The 16,843-nt window shown below is 46.1% G+C and overlaps 1 protein-coding gene across 3 annotated transcripts in view; it reads left to right on the top strand.

Annotated features, from left to right (window-relative positions):
* Nucleotides 1–11,611, top strand: part of amotl2a (angiomotin like 2a) — a 39,528-nt gene extending 27,917 nt beyond the window's left edge. For all 3 annotated transcript variants that reach the window (XM_068041737.1, XM_068041738.1, XM_068041739.1), the window contains 7 exons: nt 2,725–2,870; nt 2,966–3,115; nt 4,283–4,473; nt 5,130–5,267; nt 6,201–6,418; nt 7,745–7,954; nt 8,333–11,611. In XM_068041737.1, coding sequence (XP_067897838.1) covers nt 2,725–2,870; nt 2,966–3,115; nt 4,283–4,473; nt 5,130–5,267; nt 6,201–6,418; nt 7,745–7,954; nt 8,333–8,421 — 1,142 coding nt within the window. In that variant the 3' untranslated portion in view covers nt 8,422–11,611. The remainder of the gene's footprint in view (nt 1–2,724; nt 2,871–2,965; nt 3,116–4,282; nt 4,474–5,129; nt 5,268–6,200; nt 6,419–7,744; nt 7,955–8,332) is intronic.
* Nucleotides 11,612–16,843: the final 5,232 nt, after the last annotated feature.

The raw sequence follows: 16,843 nt of genomic DNA, 5'->3' as shown, positions 1-16,843 counted from the left end.
TACCTTGGGCTGACAAAGTTCTCAACATTTGTTTTTATCGGCGGCTGCATTCTGTGAACAGTCAGTGAGGAACACTGCTCAAGTGGGGGTGTTTGTATTGCTGTGTGAACCATCATATAGCCCTTCGCTGACATTGTCCAGCCAGAAATGGATGTGTTAATCAGAGCCATGACAATGATCCATCAATTCTCCTGAGAACAATAATTTGCATCTATATAGCTCCTTTAACGTAGGGATTCAACCCAAAGTGCTTCACAGGAGCATTATCAGACTTGCATTAACTCCAAGCCAAAGAAGCAGACATCAGGTCATTAGGAACTTGTCAAAGACGTGGGTTTCAGGAACCTCTTAAAGGACGAGAAGTTTAGGGAGAGAATTTCCGAGCTTCGGGCCGAGATGGTTGTGGGCATGGCTGCTAATGTGGGAAATGTACAGGAGACCTGAAGGTAGTGGTGAGACACTCTCTTCTTGAACAGTTGCAGTCTGTGTGCTCCCATAGTGCTGTTAGGAAGGGAGTTCCAGGATTTTTTCAGGAACGGTGATATATTTCCAAGTCAGGATGGTGTGTGACTTGGAGGTGATGGTGTTCCCAAGACATTGTCTTTCTGGGTGGTAGAGGTATCAGGGGAGGGAAGTGCTGTTGGAGTAAGCCTGGTGAGTTATTGCACTGCATCCTGCAGATCATACATTACTGAAGCAGTGTCTTTGATGGAATGAATCTGTGGACCATTGGAGACTGAGTATGGACAAAGTGGACAGAAATAGTTCAAAGCAGTACCGAGGCCAACAAAAACACATCAGATGTGGTGAGAGCAAGAGGTAGGGAGTCAGGGAGAGGTAGCGAGGGACGGGGAGTCAGGGCGGAGGTAGCGAGGGACGGGCAGTCAGGGCGGAGGTAGCGAGGGACGGGCAGTCAGGGCGGAGGTAGGGAGGGACGGGGAGTCAGGGCGGAGGTAGCGAGGGACGGGGAGTCAGGGCGGAGGTAGCGAGGGACGGGGAGTCAGGGCGGAGGTAGGGAGGGACGGGGAGTCAGGGCGGAGGTAGGGAGGGACGGGGTGTGAGGGCGGAGGTAGGTAGGGATGGGGCGTCCAGATGGAAGTGGCGAGGGAGGGGGTGTCAGGGCGGAGGTAGGGAGGGACGGGATTTCAGGGCGGAGGTAGGGAGGGACGGGATTTCAGGGCGGAGGTAGGGAGGGATGGGGTGTCAGTGCGGAGGTAGGTAGGGATGGGGTGTCAGTGCGGAGGGAGGTAGGGATGGGGTGTCAGGGCAGAGAGTTGTTTTGATAAAGTATATCACTGGGAGCAGGCGTGTGTCCCGAGGGAAACAGGAATATGTTCTGATGGAAAGCTCTGGTTACAGACCACAAGAATGTAAATATAGGCCTGAATGATTATGTAATTATTATTACAATGCAAGAAATATACTTAAATGATCGGCATCAAATCTGGCCCCGTCGCCTCTAAGTCAGAAGGTTGTGGGTTCCAGTCCCACTCCAGAGACTTGAGCACATAGTCCAGACTGACATTCCACTGCCGTACTGCGGGAGTGCTGCACTGCCAGAGGTACCGTCTTTTCGATGAGACATTAAACTGAGGCCCCATCTGCCCTCCCAGGTGGACATAAAAGATGCCATGGCAGTATTGCAAAGAAGAGATGGGAGATGTGTTGGCCTCAGCTAACATCACTAGATAATCTGGTCAGTATCTTATTGCTGTTTGTGGGATCTTGCTGTGCATAAATTTATGGTCACATTTCCTCCAGTACAGTGGTGGCTACACCTCAAGGGTACTTTATTGGCTGTAACTGAAATTTTGACAGGCGCTATAGAAATGCATTTTTTTTTCTCTTTCATTCTTTATGTAAGAGAAACAAAGATGGTAACTTTAATAAATTACAAAACTGGGAAATCAGACAAAATGGCAGAGAGCCAGGGTTAAAAATAAAATACTGCCCCCACAGCAACACTGGATGGCCGGAGGAGAGAACTGCAACAGCCCAACAGTGTCATCGGCTGCCAGATAACATTGGAAAGCCAGCCCTGGTCAGCAAATGTTACCAAGAGGTGTCCGAGGAAAAGTGGGTAGACACAGGCATTGTAGTAATACTGGCAGTATTGTGTCACTGTAATCTGGAGCTTTTTAACTCCTTGCCCTAGGATGCTGCAGTCAGTCACAGTGAACCATGACTGAGATCAGCTCCGTCAGCACACAAACTGGTTTTGAGTTGGGACTTTCTGATGTAGACACCGTACTTCCAAAAGGCTATGAGAGGACCTTGTCCACTGGTGGGTTTCACCCTCCATAGCTCAGCCTGAGTTTGATAGATTCCCCCCCACCCCAAGATACCTATGATCTCTGTTTGATCCTTGTCTGTGGTATGGTTACGTCCACTGCAGAAATTAAAGGTTACACCCTCCCACCACCACCCCCCCCCACCCCCCCCCTCCTTTTAGCATTCACAGAAGAAAAGCTCTCGTTAGGATTTTTGGAGTTTTATACCTATGCAGCCATCCCTGACACTAGCTGCAGTCCAGTAACTCATCTTCAAGAAGATGTTGATTTTGCCTTGCTGTCTGTGCTGATAAACTTTATTTCTTTTTAAAAGGGGTTTGATTAAAAAAAAGTAAGGAATTAATTTCCAGGCAACGTTGGTGTCAAGATCTTCGAAATTGGGAAAGGAGCTGAGAATGAATATGATTGTTTTGCTCTGTTTGTGTGCCAACAGATAGAGAACTGCAGCAAGAAAAGGAGCAACTTCGCAGGGAGTTAACCCTGTCACACAGCAGAAGCGAAGACCAGCATAGGCGAATGGAGCTTCTCGACCAGGCGCTCAACAGCACACAGTCCAAAGTAGTCCGGCTGGAAGATGAGGTACTTAGCACAACTTGCAGCCAAATACCTGAATTAAATACCACTGTGAAAAAGTGGGGATACTAAACCCAGGCGTGTTTTCTTTAATCTCCCAGCTGCGGAAGAAGCGAGCCTATGTAGAAAAGGTGGAGAAACTGCAGTACGCGCTGACCCAGTTGCAGGCGGCATGTGAGAAACGAGAACAACTTGAACTGCGACTGAGGAACCGATTGGAGCAGGAGTTAAAGAGTCTGCGAACGCAGCAGGTAATTTTACAGCCTGAGCCCTTCAGGATACGGAGTTCATTGCACATTTCAAATTGTGTTTACACTTTGAAATTCCACCTCAGTGAATCCGTGTATAAATAGATGGATTTGCTGATGAAATTTGGATGATTACTGATCAACAAAGGGGGATGCTGCAGTCCAGCAGCGCTCCCTCGGGACACTGCAGGTTTGTGTTCTGGCATTTAATGGCGAAGAGGCTGTCTATGATTAACTGGAATCACAAGGTCATGGAAACACCCCAAGGTAAAGCTGAGTCTTGCAAAGTAGCATCTAGCTTGAAGGGATTGAAAGTGAAGATTCTTGTCAATCATGTTCTTTGTTGTATGGATTGTTAAGAACTTGCATTTATATGCACAGTGGCGCAGTGGTTAGCACCGCAGCCTCACAGCTCCAGCAACCCGGGTTCAATTCTGGGTACTGCCTGTGTGGAGTTTGCAAGTTCTCCCTGTGTCTGCGTGGGTTTCCTCCGGGTGCTCCGGTTTCCTCCCACATGCCAAAAGACTTGCAGGTTGATAGGTAAATTGGCCATTATAAATTGCCCCTAGTATAGGTAGGTGGTAGGGAAATATAGGGACAGGTGAGGATGTGGTAGGGATATGGGATTAGTATAAACGGGTGGTTAATGGTCGGCACAGACTCGGTGGGCCGAAGGGCCTGTTTCAGTGCTGTATCTCTAAATAAAAAAATAAATAAATAAAATATAGCGCCAGTCCCATCCTCCAGACATCCAGAAGTCCTGTTACTGTTGTAACGTAGGGAATGCAGTGACCAATATGTGCACAGCAAGCTCCCACAAACAGCAATGTGATGATGACCAGATAATCTGTTTTAGTGAATATTGATTCAGGGATAAATAGTGACCAGGACATTGGGGGGCTCCCCTGCTCTTCTTTGAAATACTGCCATGAGATCTTTTACATCCACTTGAGAGGAAAGATGGATCTGATTGGTGACAGTGCAGCACTCCCTCTGTACTGCACTGGAGTGGGACTTGAACCCACAATCTCTGACTCAGCTGCAAGAATGCTGCCACTGAGCCAAGGTTGAGGCCTATACTATGTGTATTTCTGGCATTTTATTCATAACGTAGTAATTGTTTTGTTTGTTCATTTGTAATAAGAGCTAACACTGGCTTTCCCCCGGCAGCGCCAGGCAATAACCCAGAATCCCGGAGCCTCGGAATACAGCGCTCCGGCACTGATGGAGCTGCTCCGAGAGAAGGAAGAGCGGATCCTAGCTTTGGAAGCTGACATGACCAAATGGGAACAGAAATACCTGGAGGAGAGCACCATGCGGCAGTTTGCAATGGACGCTGCTGCCACTGCAGCTACCCAGAGGTATGTGCTAAGTACGGACAACTCTTCCCGTGGATCAGTGAGTCCCTGAGTAAATCTTCCTTCCATCTTAGTGTATATCACTGCCAGTGTCACAGATCACTCGGACAGTTTGTGATTTTTATTGTACTGGGAACTGGATAGCCAGTGGATGTACCCTCACTTCCCCTCTTGGATCGTTCCCTTTATTTTTTTTTACTGCTCCAGCTTTCAAAAGGGTCTTTCTTTTATTAAAAAGACATCAACATGTAAATGTTAAAACTGGAATTACATAAGAGTTTTACAACACAAAAACAGGCCATTCGGCCCAACTGGATTTATGCTCCAGATGAGCCTCCTCCCTACTTCATCTCACCCTATTAGAATACTCTTCTATTCCTTTCTCCATCCTAATGCATCTTATACTATTGCCTCAGGTGCTCCCTGTGGTGGCGAGTTCCACATTTTCCTCACTCTGTGGGTTTCTCCTGAATTCCCCATTGGATTTATTAGTGATTGTCTTATACATATGACCCCTAGTTTTGGACTCCCCCACAAGAGGCAATATTTTGTCTCTGTCTACCTCATCGAACCCCTTCATAATTTTAAAGATCTCTGTCATGTCATCTCTCAGCCTTCTCTTCTGTAGAGAAATGAGTTTGGTTTCTTTCTTTCTGCAGAGACACCACGATCATCAATCACTCCCCTCGCCATTCCCCTAACAGCAGCTTCAACGATGGCTCCTTGGAGAAGCATGTTTACTACGAGAGCGGGGAGGTCATTGTGTCCAGTCATCGGCATCAAGAGATGGAGAGCAGGTAGGTCTTTTTATTTAGCAGCCTACTTCTAGATGTACGAAAGAGATATGTTTATTAATTTTTTTCAGAAATGAGTATCTATCTCTCCATTGACCTCACTGATAAAACCTTGGGGTAGTTCCTTCATTACGGTCAGAAGGTGCTGAGTTCCATTGCTGGTTAGTGCTGACTGAGCTGCTACCAGCCGGGGCGGGACTGGATTGTCACTGACCCTGGGTAAGAGACGTTCAAGGATAGACAGGTTCCCACTGGTGAATGCCATCCAGTCACTCCTGCAAAGTGCACCTGTGCGCAGGGTGGGTGAGACATTGATATGCTACTGGCTGCTCAATCCGGCCTGGTGAAACAGCCCACCCAGAACTCACTGTTTCAGTTCACACACGCTAAATGACCACTGTGGGAGGTTCTAGAAAGCTGCTGATGCTGTGGTACCAGGACCCCAATCAAAATCTGCACTCAAGTCAGTCTGTGCCCCAGTCGGAGTGTGCGCGTGCCCCAGTCAGAGTGTAGCCCACAGTGTGTGTACTCAGTCAGTCAGTATTCCACTCGGAATCTGTATCCCAGTCAGTGTGTACCACAGAGTGTGTACCCCAGTCAGAGTGAGCATCTTGAAGATGGGAGTGGAAAGTATTTGCTGCTGGTGAAGAATTAACATTGAATTGATTACTAAAGGTCCACATTGGTGTGTCAGCTTAAAATCTCAGGGTTAATTTGAAAGGTGCTCTAAGCAATGTTCCCTCTAAGCTACGCGACCGTGCAGCAACCCAAAATTCCCCGCAGGCCCACATAAGTTGACCCCTTTAAATTACCGCTTGTGTATGGCCACACAAAAAATTTAAAGGGGCCGCGCACTTAAAGAAATAGCCCGTGCACTCCAAAAAAATTAATAGGAACATTGGCTTTAAGTAAATGTGTGGGCTTCTCTTGCTTTAGGATTAAAGCCTTGCATGCACAAATCCTGGAGAAGGATGCGATCATCAAGGTCCTCCAGCAACGCTCAAGAAGGGACCAGGTAAAACCCGAGCAGCCTGCTCTCCGGCCTGCAAGATCAGTTCCATCCATCGCAATGGCCACAGGAGTGACTCACGCCAGCTCCATCAACCAACTGATCAGTGACAAGTTCCTTGACAAATCAACCAGAGGCACATCAGGTAAATAAATGGTATAAATGTTTTAGTTAGCTCTAACATGAATGTCTTCTCATTTGGGCTATTTATGGTGCATTTAAAGCATTATCCGTGACTCAGTGGATATCACTCTCACCTCTGAGCTGGAGGATTGTGGATTCAAGCCCCACTCCAGAGCCTTGAGCACAAAATTCAGGCTGAGGCAATGCTGCACTGTTGGAGGAGCCACCCTTCAGGCAAGATGTTAAACCGAAACCTTGTCTGCCTGTTTCGTGGATGTCCCCTAGCCCTATTTAATGAAGAGTGGACAGTATTTATCGCTCTTTTACGTCATTGCTGTTTATGGGATCTTGCTGTGCAGAAATTCATTTCCTGCAGTTACAACAGTGATGACACTTCAAAAGTACATCATTAAACATGAAACACTTTATGATATCCTGAGGTCATTAAGCTGCTGTGCAAATACAAGTCGGAGGACATGCTGTTTGTTCATTCATGCCTGTTTCCTGTACTGGAGAGTGAATCATAGAATGATACAGGACAGAAGGAGGCCATTTGGCCCATTGTGCCTATGCCAGCTCTTTCATTTTAAGTATATATCCAATTCCTTTTTGAAAGTTACTATTGGATCTGCTTCCACCGCCATTTCAGGTAGTGCATTCCAGATCTTAACAACTCACTGCGTTAAAAAACAACTCCTCATCTCCCCCAGTTGTTTTACCAATTACCTTAAATCTCTGTCCTCTGGTTACTGACCCTCCTGCTACACGAAACAGTTTCTCCGTATCTATTCTCAAAATTTTGAACGTCTCGATTTAATGGTGGGGAATAATTCCTCACATGGTCAGCATTAAATCTTGTGCTATTTTTAATCCATCACTGGGAACAGGCCACCTGACAGCTCACTCTCTTAGAAAATACTGTATGGCCTTGCAGGAAAGGTTAGGCAAGTAATACCAGTTTGAGTAGGGTCCGACGTAAAGGTCTGACACAACTGTAAACTTGTCAGCTTCCCTAAGGCCTACCATCAGTAAACATAAGTTGCCCAGTTGGCCAGCCCCAGGGGCACAGGAGGTTCGCCCTGTGTTTTCGGTCAGCTTTGTAAGAGCGAGGTGTCAGCACCTCTGAAAACAATCCATTGACCGGCAACTTTCTACGTCTGTTTGGACCTTCTTTATGAGGTTGTTTCATGTGACCTGCACAAAACTACATTGAAACAAACAGCCAAGATATTATCAGTGAAGAAAAGGGAACATTAGCTACCAGAGGGAATGGTTTCAAATATGAGTTTTTACAGTATAATAAAGGGAAGAACTGCATTCAGTGCTTAGAATCTCTTCATCTTTCCAGGTGCTTTGAATAAAGGCATTACAGAGGATCAGGTGGCCACTTTGGCCTCACATCCTGCGACATCCCACGCCAAACATGGCAGCAGAGACGGCAGCACGCAGACCGAGAAAATGGCAGAGATTGAGCAAGCGGCCTCAGCCCAGGGAAGGTCACAGGACAGTGACGCTGCTGTCAGCTTGCGAGTCACCAAACCCCCAACAACTTCATTAGGTGAGTGCCTGTGGGGTTGGTAGTGACACCGAGTGAGAGGAGGCCATAGAGAGGGGAGAATTGGTGTGTTGGTGCAGGCAAGTATGGGTATGGGAAAATTGGCCTGTGATTCACTGCCCAGTAACTTACCCAGAGATTTGGAGGCTGTGTTGATTCCCATTTGTGGCCTCTTCACATTAAACCCCTGCAGATTGGACTAATCTCAAGGAATTCCAGCTATTCAGTTTAGACGGGATGCAGGTGATCCTGAAGCCCTAGGGGGGGCGGGGGATGGGGGGGTGGGTGAGGCCAGGAGAGACGACTCTTTGTTGGCATTGGGTAAAGAAGAGAATTTAAAGAGAAAGACACTGATGAGGAATGTTCTTTTGCTTTTCACAGATACTTTGCAGCCACTGGCCCAGATGGTCCCCAGCAATATCAGAAACCACGAATCATCAGACAGCGAAATGGTTGAAATTCTTATCTGAAAAAGACTCTTGTGGCAGGAAACGGAGGACTTCTGTGAAACATAAACATCTCCTCATTTAGAACGCTTTTCTTTCCCTTCGTCCCAGATGTCAAAACAACAGAAAGGAAAAGAAAAATGAGAGCTCGGCGCACAAAGGACTTTGAGACGGATATTTAAATTTGGGGGGGAAAGCTGGGAGACGTAGCCTCAAATTACCATAACCATAAGCTGCTATAAAGACTGTCGTACACATGGGATGAGCTGAGCTAATCTTTGTGCCAAGTGTGTACCTACCCAGAGTGACAGGAGACACTCATGAACTAACTCAAACTATTCAAACTGCTGTGAAGCTGTATTCTGTGATGGACAAGTTGGTCTCGGAAGAGGAGTCAGTATTTTTTCACACAACTGCCAAGCGTAAAAGCTTCACAGCAGCATAAATATATATAAATACAAATACATAGCACTAGACTGTGCTATACATAATATATAGTGTACATAATGCTGTAAATTCAACTCTTTAACACCCTTTTTGTTTCAGCTTTAGACTGTGCAATCCTCTGCTGTTGTTAAGATCATCTTTTAAAAGCTAACTTCAGTTTCCTGCTGGCAGCAGACACTTTCTGTCCTCCTTTGCCATCGCCCAGATGTATGTTTTCCATTTCCTTCTGTTATCCATATTCCATGGAGCTATTGCTCAACCGTTATATTTAGAGTGCAGAAATTCCATCTCGATTTGCAAGGTTTCCAAAGATTTCCATTTGTGACTGAGAGATTCTTGTATCCATAGCTTTTACTGGACACGAATCAAAGCAGCTTTTTTCATGTGTTACATACTGTGACAGAGCACAGACTGCTGCTGCATCTCAACACAGTCACAATCAAACCTCAGTGAGCATCCTTCTGCTGCTCTTTAAAGGGGCACCATTGTGATTCAGTACTTGTTGGGCTTGCATTCTGACAGTGGTGATTTGTGTGTGTTTGCCATGGGATGGCATCACTCACAATACAGTGACACAATCTGCATCTTCCTCAATAAGACAGGCATTTTTCTGAGAAAAATGAAATGGCTGCTGCCAACTGATGCCATGTGCAAGGGTCTCCACGATAACAGCAAGTAGGTTTCATGCCAAGCTTTTCATAGAACTAACCACACTTTGCATTCTCTCCGAGAATGCACTAATATCCCTTTGACTGGCAGTGCATGTTCCCAACGCATTCAACAATTTGTCAGTTAGAATTTCCAGTTCAGTAGCAGGACAGAGACACTGTATTTACATCTCACCATCAGCTTTCATCACATCTCTGCAATAATCTTTTCACAGTTGTTGCAGCGCATCATAATGGGGAAGGTGTCAGCACACAATCTGCCCCCTGCTCCTTTTAACCAAACAACGCAATGTCATTGGCTGTTTGAACTTCTGTTTCTAGAACATTCAGGTACCAGCACACTTGGCCTCTGAGCCAGCTCCATCAGAGAGTGGAGATGTGTCTCGGCCTGCTTACTCTGGTTGTGTTAGAGGAAACACTGCCTCCTATGGTGACAACTCTCAACCTATGGTTTTCAGATTAAAATCAATGGGTGGGGGCTGAGGTTGTACTTCTGTGCTCCCCTAGCCCTACGCCCCCGCTCCCAGCCTCCCCACTCCCTCTCCATGGTCCCCCCCTCCCTGTGCCCCTGCTCTCTCTCCTGACCTCCCCTCTTCCTCTCTCTGCGCACCCCCAACCCTCTCTCTGCGACTCCCTCTCCCGGCCTCCCCCCTCCCTCTCCCTGCATGACTGCTGCCTCTCCTGGCCACCCCCCCTCCCTCTCCATGTGGCCCTTGCTTCCTCTCCCTGCATCCCCCCGCTCTTTGTCCCGGTCTCCCCCCATGGTTGGGAATGGATGAAAGTAGAAGCTACAGTTTCTTGGAGGAGGTGTGATCAGTGATGTGACGACACATTTGAGTGTGTGACTGGTCACTACTTCATGCATAAGTCACTGGAAATGTGAATGATAGTTTTCAGAGGGGATCCTTCCCCCTGCAAGTGAAGATGTAACTCTTTAAGTTGTTGCCTGTCCATGTCTCCAGTTTACTATTGGGTTTGACAAGAGCATATTTGATTTGCAACTATGTTCCATGGCCACTTGTTCTGAGCTATCCTGGTGTTTATTCTGCACTCTCATTACCCTGGTGGTAAACCAGACTTCATCTGTTGCAGTTCAGGAAGATGCAGAGCACTAGTGTAAGGGTTTACCTGAGGTGTAGAGTGGCAGCTGGTTTCTGCCACATTGACTATTATCGGTCATTTTAAAAAGAACACAAAACCTGGAAGCATGGAATATAGAACAGGAGGGACTTGAGGCTTGGTTAGACTGTCCGATTATCCCTTGGTTAGATATTGGGCCTGGGCTAGGGCCAAGAACAACCCAACAAGATTCCTACTCCTGGTCGCTATCCGCTGACACATTCCAGGAATGGCTGTGGCTGTATGTATCGGCTGGGGACGGAACTGTGATGCCACCCACGGTCAGATAGCCAGCTGGCAAAACACCTGGATTTATAACCTGGAGTTATGAGGCACCAAGGGACTTGGCTGGATCTCTGTCCGAGCATGAACCACGACCTGTGAGAAGGGGTGCGGGAGAGGGAACAGGATTTGGGGTTCCCCCACCTACACCCCTTCTTGCAGGTCGTGGAGTGGGGTGTCACTTTCCACCGTGCGTTTCAGTGTGTGAGGGGTGCGACACTGAGAAGTGACTGGGAACTGGACAACAAAGGGGAATTTGCTTAATTCTGCAGTTGGATTTGCCCAGCTTTTTAGATTGTGATCTTTTTCATATAATGTGCAATTGCTGGCCATTGCCTTTACTCTGTGACAGCATTTACACCTTGTACTTTGTTTACAAAAAATATTGTGAAGCAAAAAAAAAGAAAAAAAAAATCTTAATATATTTTGTATGAAGATTTGTACCTGACACCGGCTGTATTTTAGTGCCATTGAACTTCATGCCAAAGATGACAAACTGCATTATTATTGAGTAACTTATATAAGTATTTAAATGTAAACTCGAGGGGTTTGCGTTAAGGCACCATATCCTGGGATTGCTGCAGCATTCTGTATGGTATGCAGTTGTTTGAAATTATTGATGTGAACTCTCAGACATGGGGATTTTTGTATTGGAATGTCAGCACACATTTCAGTAATAAAATCAAAAGTAAATATTACTCCATCCTTTTCTATCTGATTCCTGCCTATAAGCAGTAAAAACTGAAGCTCACGTACACCAATGCAAGAACTATAAAATACGCAACATCCTTCCCCCACCCCCCCCCCCCCCAACTTCTGCAACCTGATTAAGGCTCCGATTGAGGAGTGGGATGAAGATCACAAAAGGAGGCCATTCAGCCCACCATGCTTGTGTCGGCTCTTTAGTAGAGCTAAACAATGAGGCCCACTCTTTCCCCATAACCCGGAAAATTTAACTCCTTCAAATATTTATCCAATTCTGTCTTGAAAGTTACTATTGAAACTGTTTCCACCGTCCTTTCAAGTCTAGCGTTCCAGATCATTCATAACTCACTGCGTTTAAAAAGGTTTTTTTATCGTCTTGGGTTCTCGTGCCAATTCACTTAAATCTGTGTCTTCTGGTTACTGACCCTCCTGGCACTGAAAGCAGTTTATTTATTGTATCAAATCCCCTCATGATTGAGGGACCATTCGAGTAAATCTCAGCACCCTCTCCAATTGGTCAGTCAATGTCTATGGGCTATTCCACTATGGAGGGAGGCATGAGAGCTGAACCTAATCCTGTCCTCCACTTGCTTGGCAAATTTGACGTCAGCTGGATAAACAATCGGCACAAATCCCACATATTTATTATTCCCTGTATCCAGCCCAAGGTCTGATTGTAATACTCGGTGCTGGCATTGTCAGGAGCAACGAACTGCACATAGACTGGATATTGAACGGGACAGCTTCACTCCACATCAGGTCATTGGCCTTTCCAATAAGAGCTTGCTGAAGGTGTTGCTTGATGGTAATTAATTGTTGAGTCTGATGATACAGGACTCGAGGCTGTATTTTTACTTTAACTGTTTAAATTCCTACACCCTATATGCAGGAATGAGTGAAGTACACTCCACAAACATGGAACAGGAGGAGGCCATTCAGCCCCTTGGCTCTGTTCTACCATGCAATCAGAACATAGCTTATCTCTACCTCGTTGCCAACTATCCAGCTTTGCTCCATCTCCCGCGATACCCTGAGCCAACAAATATCTATTCATCTCAGTCTTGAAATGTCCAATTGTCCCCAAATATCCACTGCCTTTTGGGAGAAAGATCTACATTTCCACTACCCTTTCCCTCCTGAACAGCCTAGCTCTAATTTTATGATGCTCCCCTGCTCTTCTGTCATTAATACTCCCTTGTCGCAAAATTCGTTAATCCCTGAAAACAGTGCCTGCTAATTTCGATGATTGTAGTGTGCAGCCAATGCTAAGTGCACTATTGAGAGGGTGCAAAATCATGAGAGACAAGCACAAACTCAAGCTAGCCTGCACCTCTTAAAGGGGAGGGGAGGGGGGTGTATTGTGGCTGCAGCAGGTCCTAGAAGTCATTTTAAAAATGATTTTGACTTTGGAAAGAGAGAAGAATGGCACAATATGGCAGAGAGCATGTTCCAAGATTTTCTGACGCTGCATTGGAAGTCTTGATGCAAAAAGTGGAGAAGAGAAGAAATGTCATCTCGGGGGGGGTCCTCCTGACGAACTGTGTGAAGGCAGTGGGGCCAGATAGCTGTGGTGGGAAATGTCAGCATGCCCCGATGCAGTGCCACAAGAAGTTCAATGGCTTCACCCAAGTGTCAAGATCAGTCAATGCATCTTCAAAAATGCTGGATCCCACCAAGTGCAACACTAGCCTCACCAACTGCTCCATTCACCACAGCCCCATCACTCACCTACCAACAATCTCTATCAATCATGACTCATTCAGAACATTCATAGCTTCACACACTGCAGGCTATTCAACCATGACAGGCACATCACCCAAACACATTGCACCACACTCACTGACACACCTTCCTTTCTCTCGCAGTACAAGGTGGACCATGAGCCGTGGTAGCAGAACCTAACCAGCAGGGACATCCTCACGCCGATAAAGGAGACGGTGCTGATCATCATTGGGGCGGCCATGACTGAGGCTGTGGTCAGAGGTGGGGCTGAAACCATTGAAGATGACTGTATGCTCATACCTAATCCTCCTCACATCCCACTCACCCGCATCTCACCCTCTCCTCTGATTTAAAAGCTGCAGAATGTGTAAGCATCCACCTCTTACCCAAGAACTGCAACCTGGTCAGGCAGAGTTGGAAGAACAGGGAGACACAGATGAAGAAGAAACACAGTCATTTTCTTTCACACGTGGAGTCACCAGATGAGAACGTCTAAGGGACGGCCTACAAAAGAAGGCTGATGGATACGCCCAATGATATGTTTGGTACCATTCATGTACTCCAGCCACTCTCTGTGCCGGGCCTCCCACACTCAACCCTTCTCTACTGCAGACATCTTTCCACATCAGCTGAGGAGGGCACTCAGATTGCTCAGTTGTTTTTTAAGGTCCCCTGGTCCTTCTTAAATCTCTCCACCTCACTCTCCTCTTTTAAGGCACTCCTTAAAACCTACCTGTTTGACATGTTTTTGGTCACTTCTCCTAATATCTCCTTATGTAAAGCACTACATTAAAGATGTTGTTCTTGTTGCTACGGGTAATTTTCCCCCAAACTTTGTGCCAGCACCAATGAACAGATATTATTATGGGCTGGGCTTGCTTTATAAATGTACGCTAGGTGGTGTTCATTACCCTAACGCCAATGGCAGCATCACCTGACACACACCATGCATCCCGCAGTTCTCTGACAAGGCAAGCTCTGTTCAGGCATTAAGACCCAGCACACAATTGGCCTGCACATACTTTGAATGCCATTCTGTTAATCCCAAGGTTTCTGCCATACATTCAGATCCAACTGCTGTTCTGTTGTGGTAAAATATGACAGTAACATTGTACTTTGCAATGGGAAAGCTATTGTTTCTGCTCTGTGCAATGCATTCTGGAGGGGATGGTGCAATCACAGCCACGTTGTGTCTTTGTAGCTGTTTTATAACAACTTTACAGAGCATTTTGGCTCAAAACCAACACAGGTATTTATAACTTTTTATATATCAAAACTATGTGGGAACTTTTATAGTGTGGCAATAAACCTTTACTATGCAACAGTACAGGTTTAGAGCACAGCTTCTGAGCAGAAGCCAATTGCAATGACGCCAGATCAAAGTTACAATCTGGACTTACCAACGGCACATACTGTGGATCAGACTGACTGGAGTAGATCCTGACTGTGCAGTAGTGTAATTCTGATGATAGCCCATTTTATCTTTCCTCCGATATGTCAATGCAAATAAAAAGGGACAGAGGTAAAACAAGCTGCCGACTCACTATCAGTGGATTTACACAAACACACAATGTCAAGATTGACCCTGCTAACTCTATAATGTGGTAAGGAGGCTTGTGGAGAACATGAGCACGTTGGGCTGAATGGTCTGTTTTTGTCCCCTGCATTTTATATAATTTGAAATAAAAATTCCCTTCCATAGCTGAGCTGTTCCAAGCTAGCTGTTTCTGACCGGTTTAAAGTTCTCTTGCTGCTATTGTGAGAACACAGTGGACTCTGGGGGTAATTTTCAACTGCCCCTGCCCAGTTCTAGGGACGGGTTGTACCACACCCACCCATTGATGCCCAAGGCCCACTCGATGCCTGTTTGAGATAAGCCTAGAAATAAGCGAGCATCCTGTCAACCGGAAACAAGTGGGAGGTACTTACATATGCACAGAATTGGAGGAGCACAGAGATCTCAGAGGCTTGTGGGGCTGCAGGAGGTTACAGAGATAGGGAGAGGCAGGGTCATGAATGGATTTCAAAACAAAGATGACAATTTTAATATAGAACCATAGATCCATAGAACCATAGAAAAACTATGGCACAGAAGGAGGCCATTCAGCCCATGGTGTCTGCGCCAGCCAAAAAAACTAGCCACCCAATCTAATCCCACCTTCCAACACCAGATCCATAGCCTTGCCGGTTACAGCAATTCAGGTGCATGTCCTGGTACCTTTTAAAAGAATTGAGAGTTTCTGCCTCCACCACCATTCCTGGCAGCAAATTCCGAAACACCCACCACCCTCTGGGTGAAAAAGTTTTTCTTCATGTCCTCTCTAATCCTTTTACCAATCCCCTTAATTCTGTGCCCCCTGGTAATTGACCACTCTGCTAGGGGAAACAGATCCATCCTGTCCACTCTATCTAGGCCCCTCATAATTTTGTACACCTCAATTAAGTCACCCCTCAGCCTCCTCCGTTCTAAGGAAAACAACCTTAGCCTATCCAATCTTTCCTCATAGTTGCAACTTTCAAGCCCTGGCAACATTCTTGTAAATTTCCTCTGTACTCTCTCCAGAGCAATTATGTCCTTCCTGTAATGTGGTGACCAGAACTGTATGCAATACTCCAACTGTGGCCTAACCAGCATTTGATACAGTTCCAGCATCACATCCTTGCTTTTGTATTCTATATCTCAGCCAGTAAAGGAAAGCATTCCATATGCCTTCTTCACCACTCTATCTACCTGTCCTGCCACCTTCAGGGACCTGTGGACATGCACTCCAAGGTCTCTCACTTCCTCCATCCCTCTCAATATCCTCCCCTTTATTATGTATTCCCTCACTTTGTTTACCCTCCCCAAATGTATTACCTCAAACTTCTCTGGATTGAATTCCATTTGCCACTTTTCCGCTCTCTCAACCAAACCATTGATATCATTCTGGAGTCTACAGTTACCCTCTTCACTATCAACTACACAGCCAATTTTTGTGTCATCAGCAAATTTCCCAATCATGTCTCCCACATTTAAGTCCAAATCATTAATATATAACACAAACAGCGAGGGATCCAACACTGAGCCCTGTGGAACATCACTGGAAACAGCTTTCCATTCACAAAAACATCCGTCGAATACTACCCTTTGGTTCCTGTCACTGAGCCAATTTTGGATCCAACCTGCCACATTCCCCTGTATCCCATGCCCATGGGCATTTTACTGACCGGTCTGCCATGCGGGACCTTGTCAAATACCTTACTAAAATCCACATAGACCACATCCACTGCACTACCTTCATCAATCCTCCTTGTTAATTCCTCAAAAAACTCAATCAAGTTCGTAAGACATGACTTTCCCTTCACATATCCATGCTGACTATCCCTGATTAATCCATGCCTTTCTAAGTGACAGTTTATCCTGCCCCTCAGAACTGATTCTAATAAATTACCCACCACCGAGGTCAGACTGACTGGCCTATAATTATTTGGTCTATCCCTCGCACCCATTTTAAACAATGGTA

This window comes from Heterodontus francisci, chromosome 11, assembly GCF_036365525.1.
Source record: "Heterodontus francisci isolate sHetFra1 chromosome 11, sHetFra1.hap1, whole genome shotgun sequence".
In the NCBI taxonomy this organism is placed as follows: Eukaryota; Metazoa; Chordata; class Chondrichthyes; order Heterodontiformes; family Heterodontidae; genus Heterodontus; species Heterodontus francisci.
The sequence above is the reverse complement of the archived record's forward strand: the minus strand, read 5'-3'. Positions and strand labels throughout refer to the sequence as shown.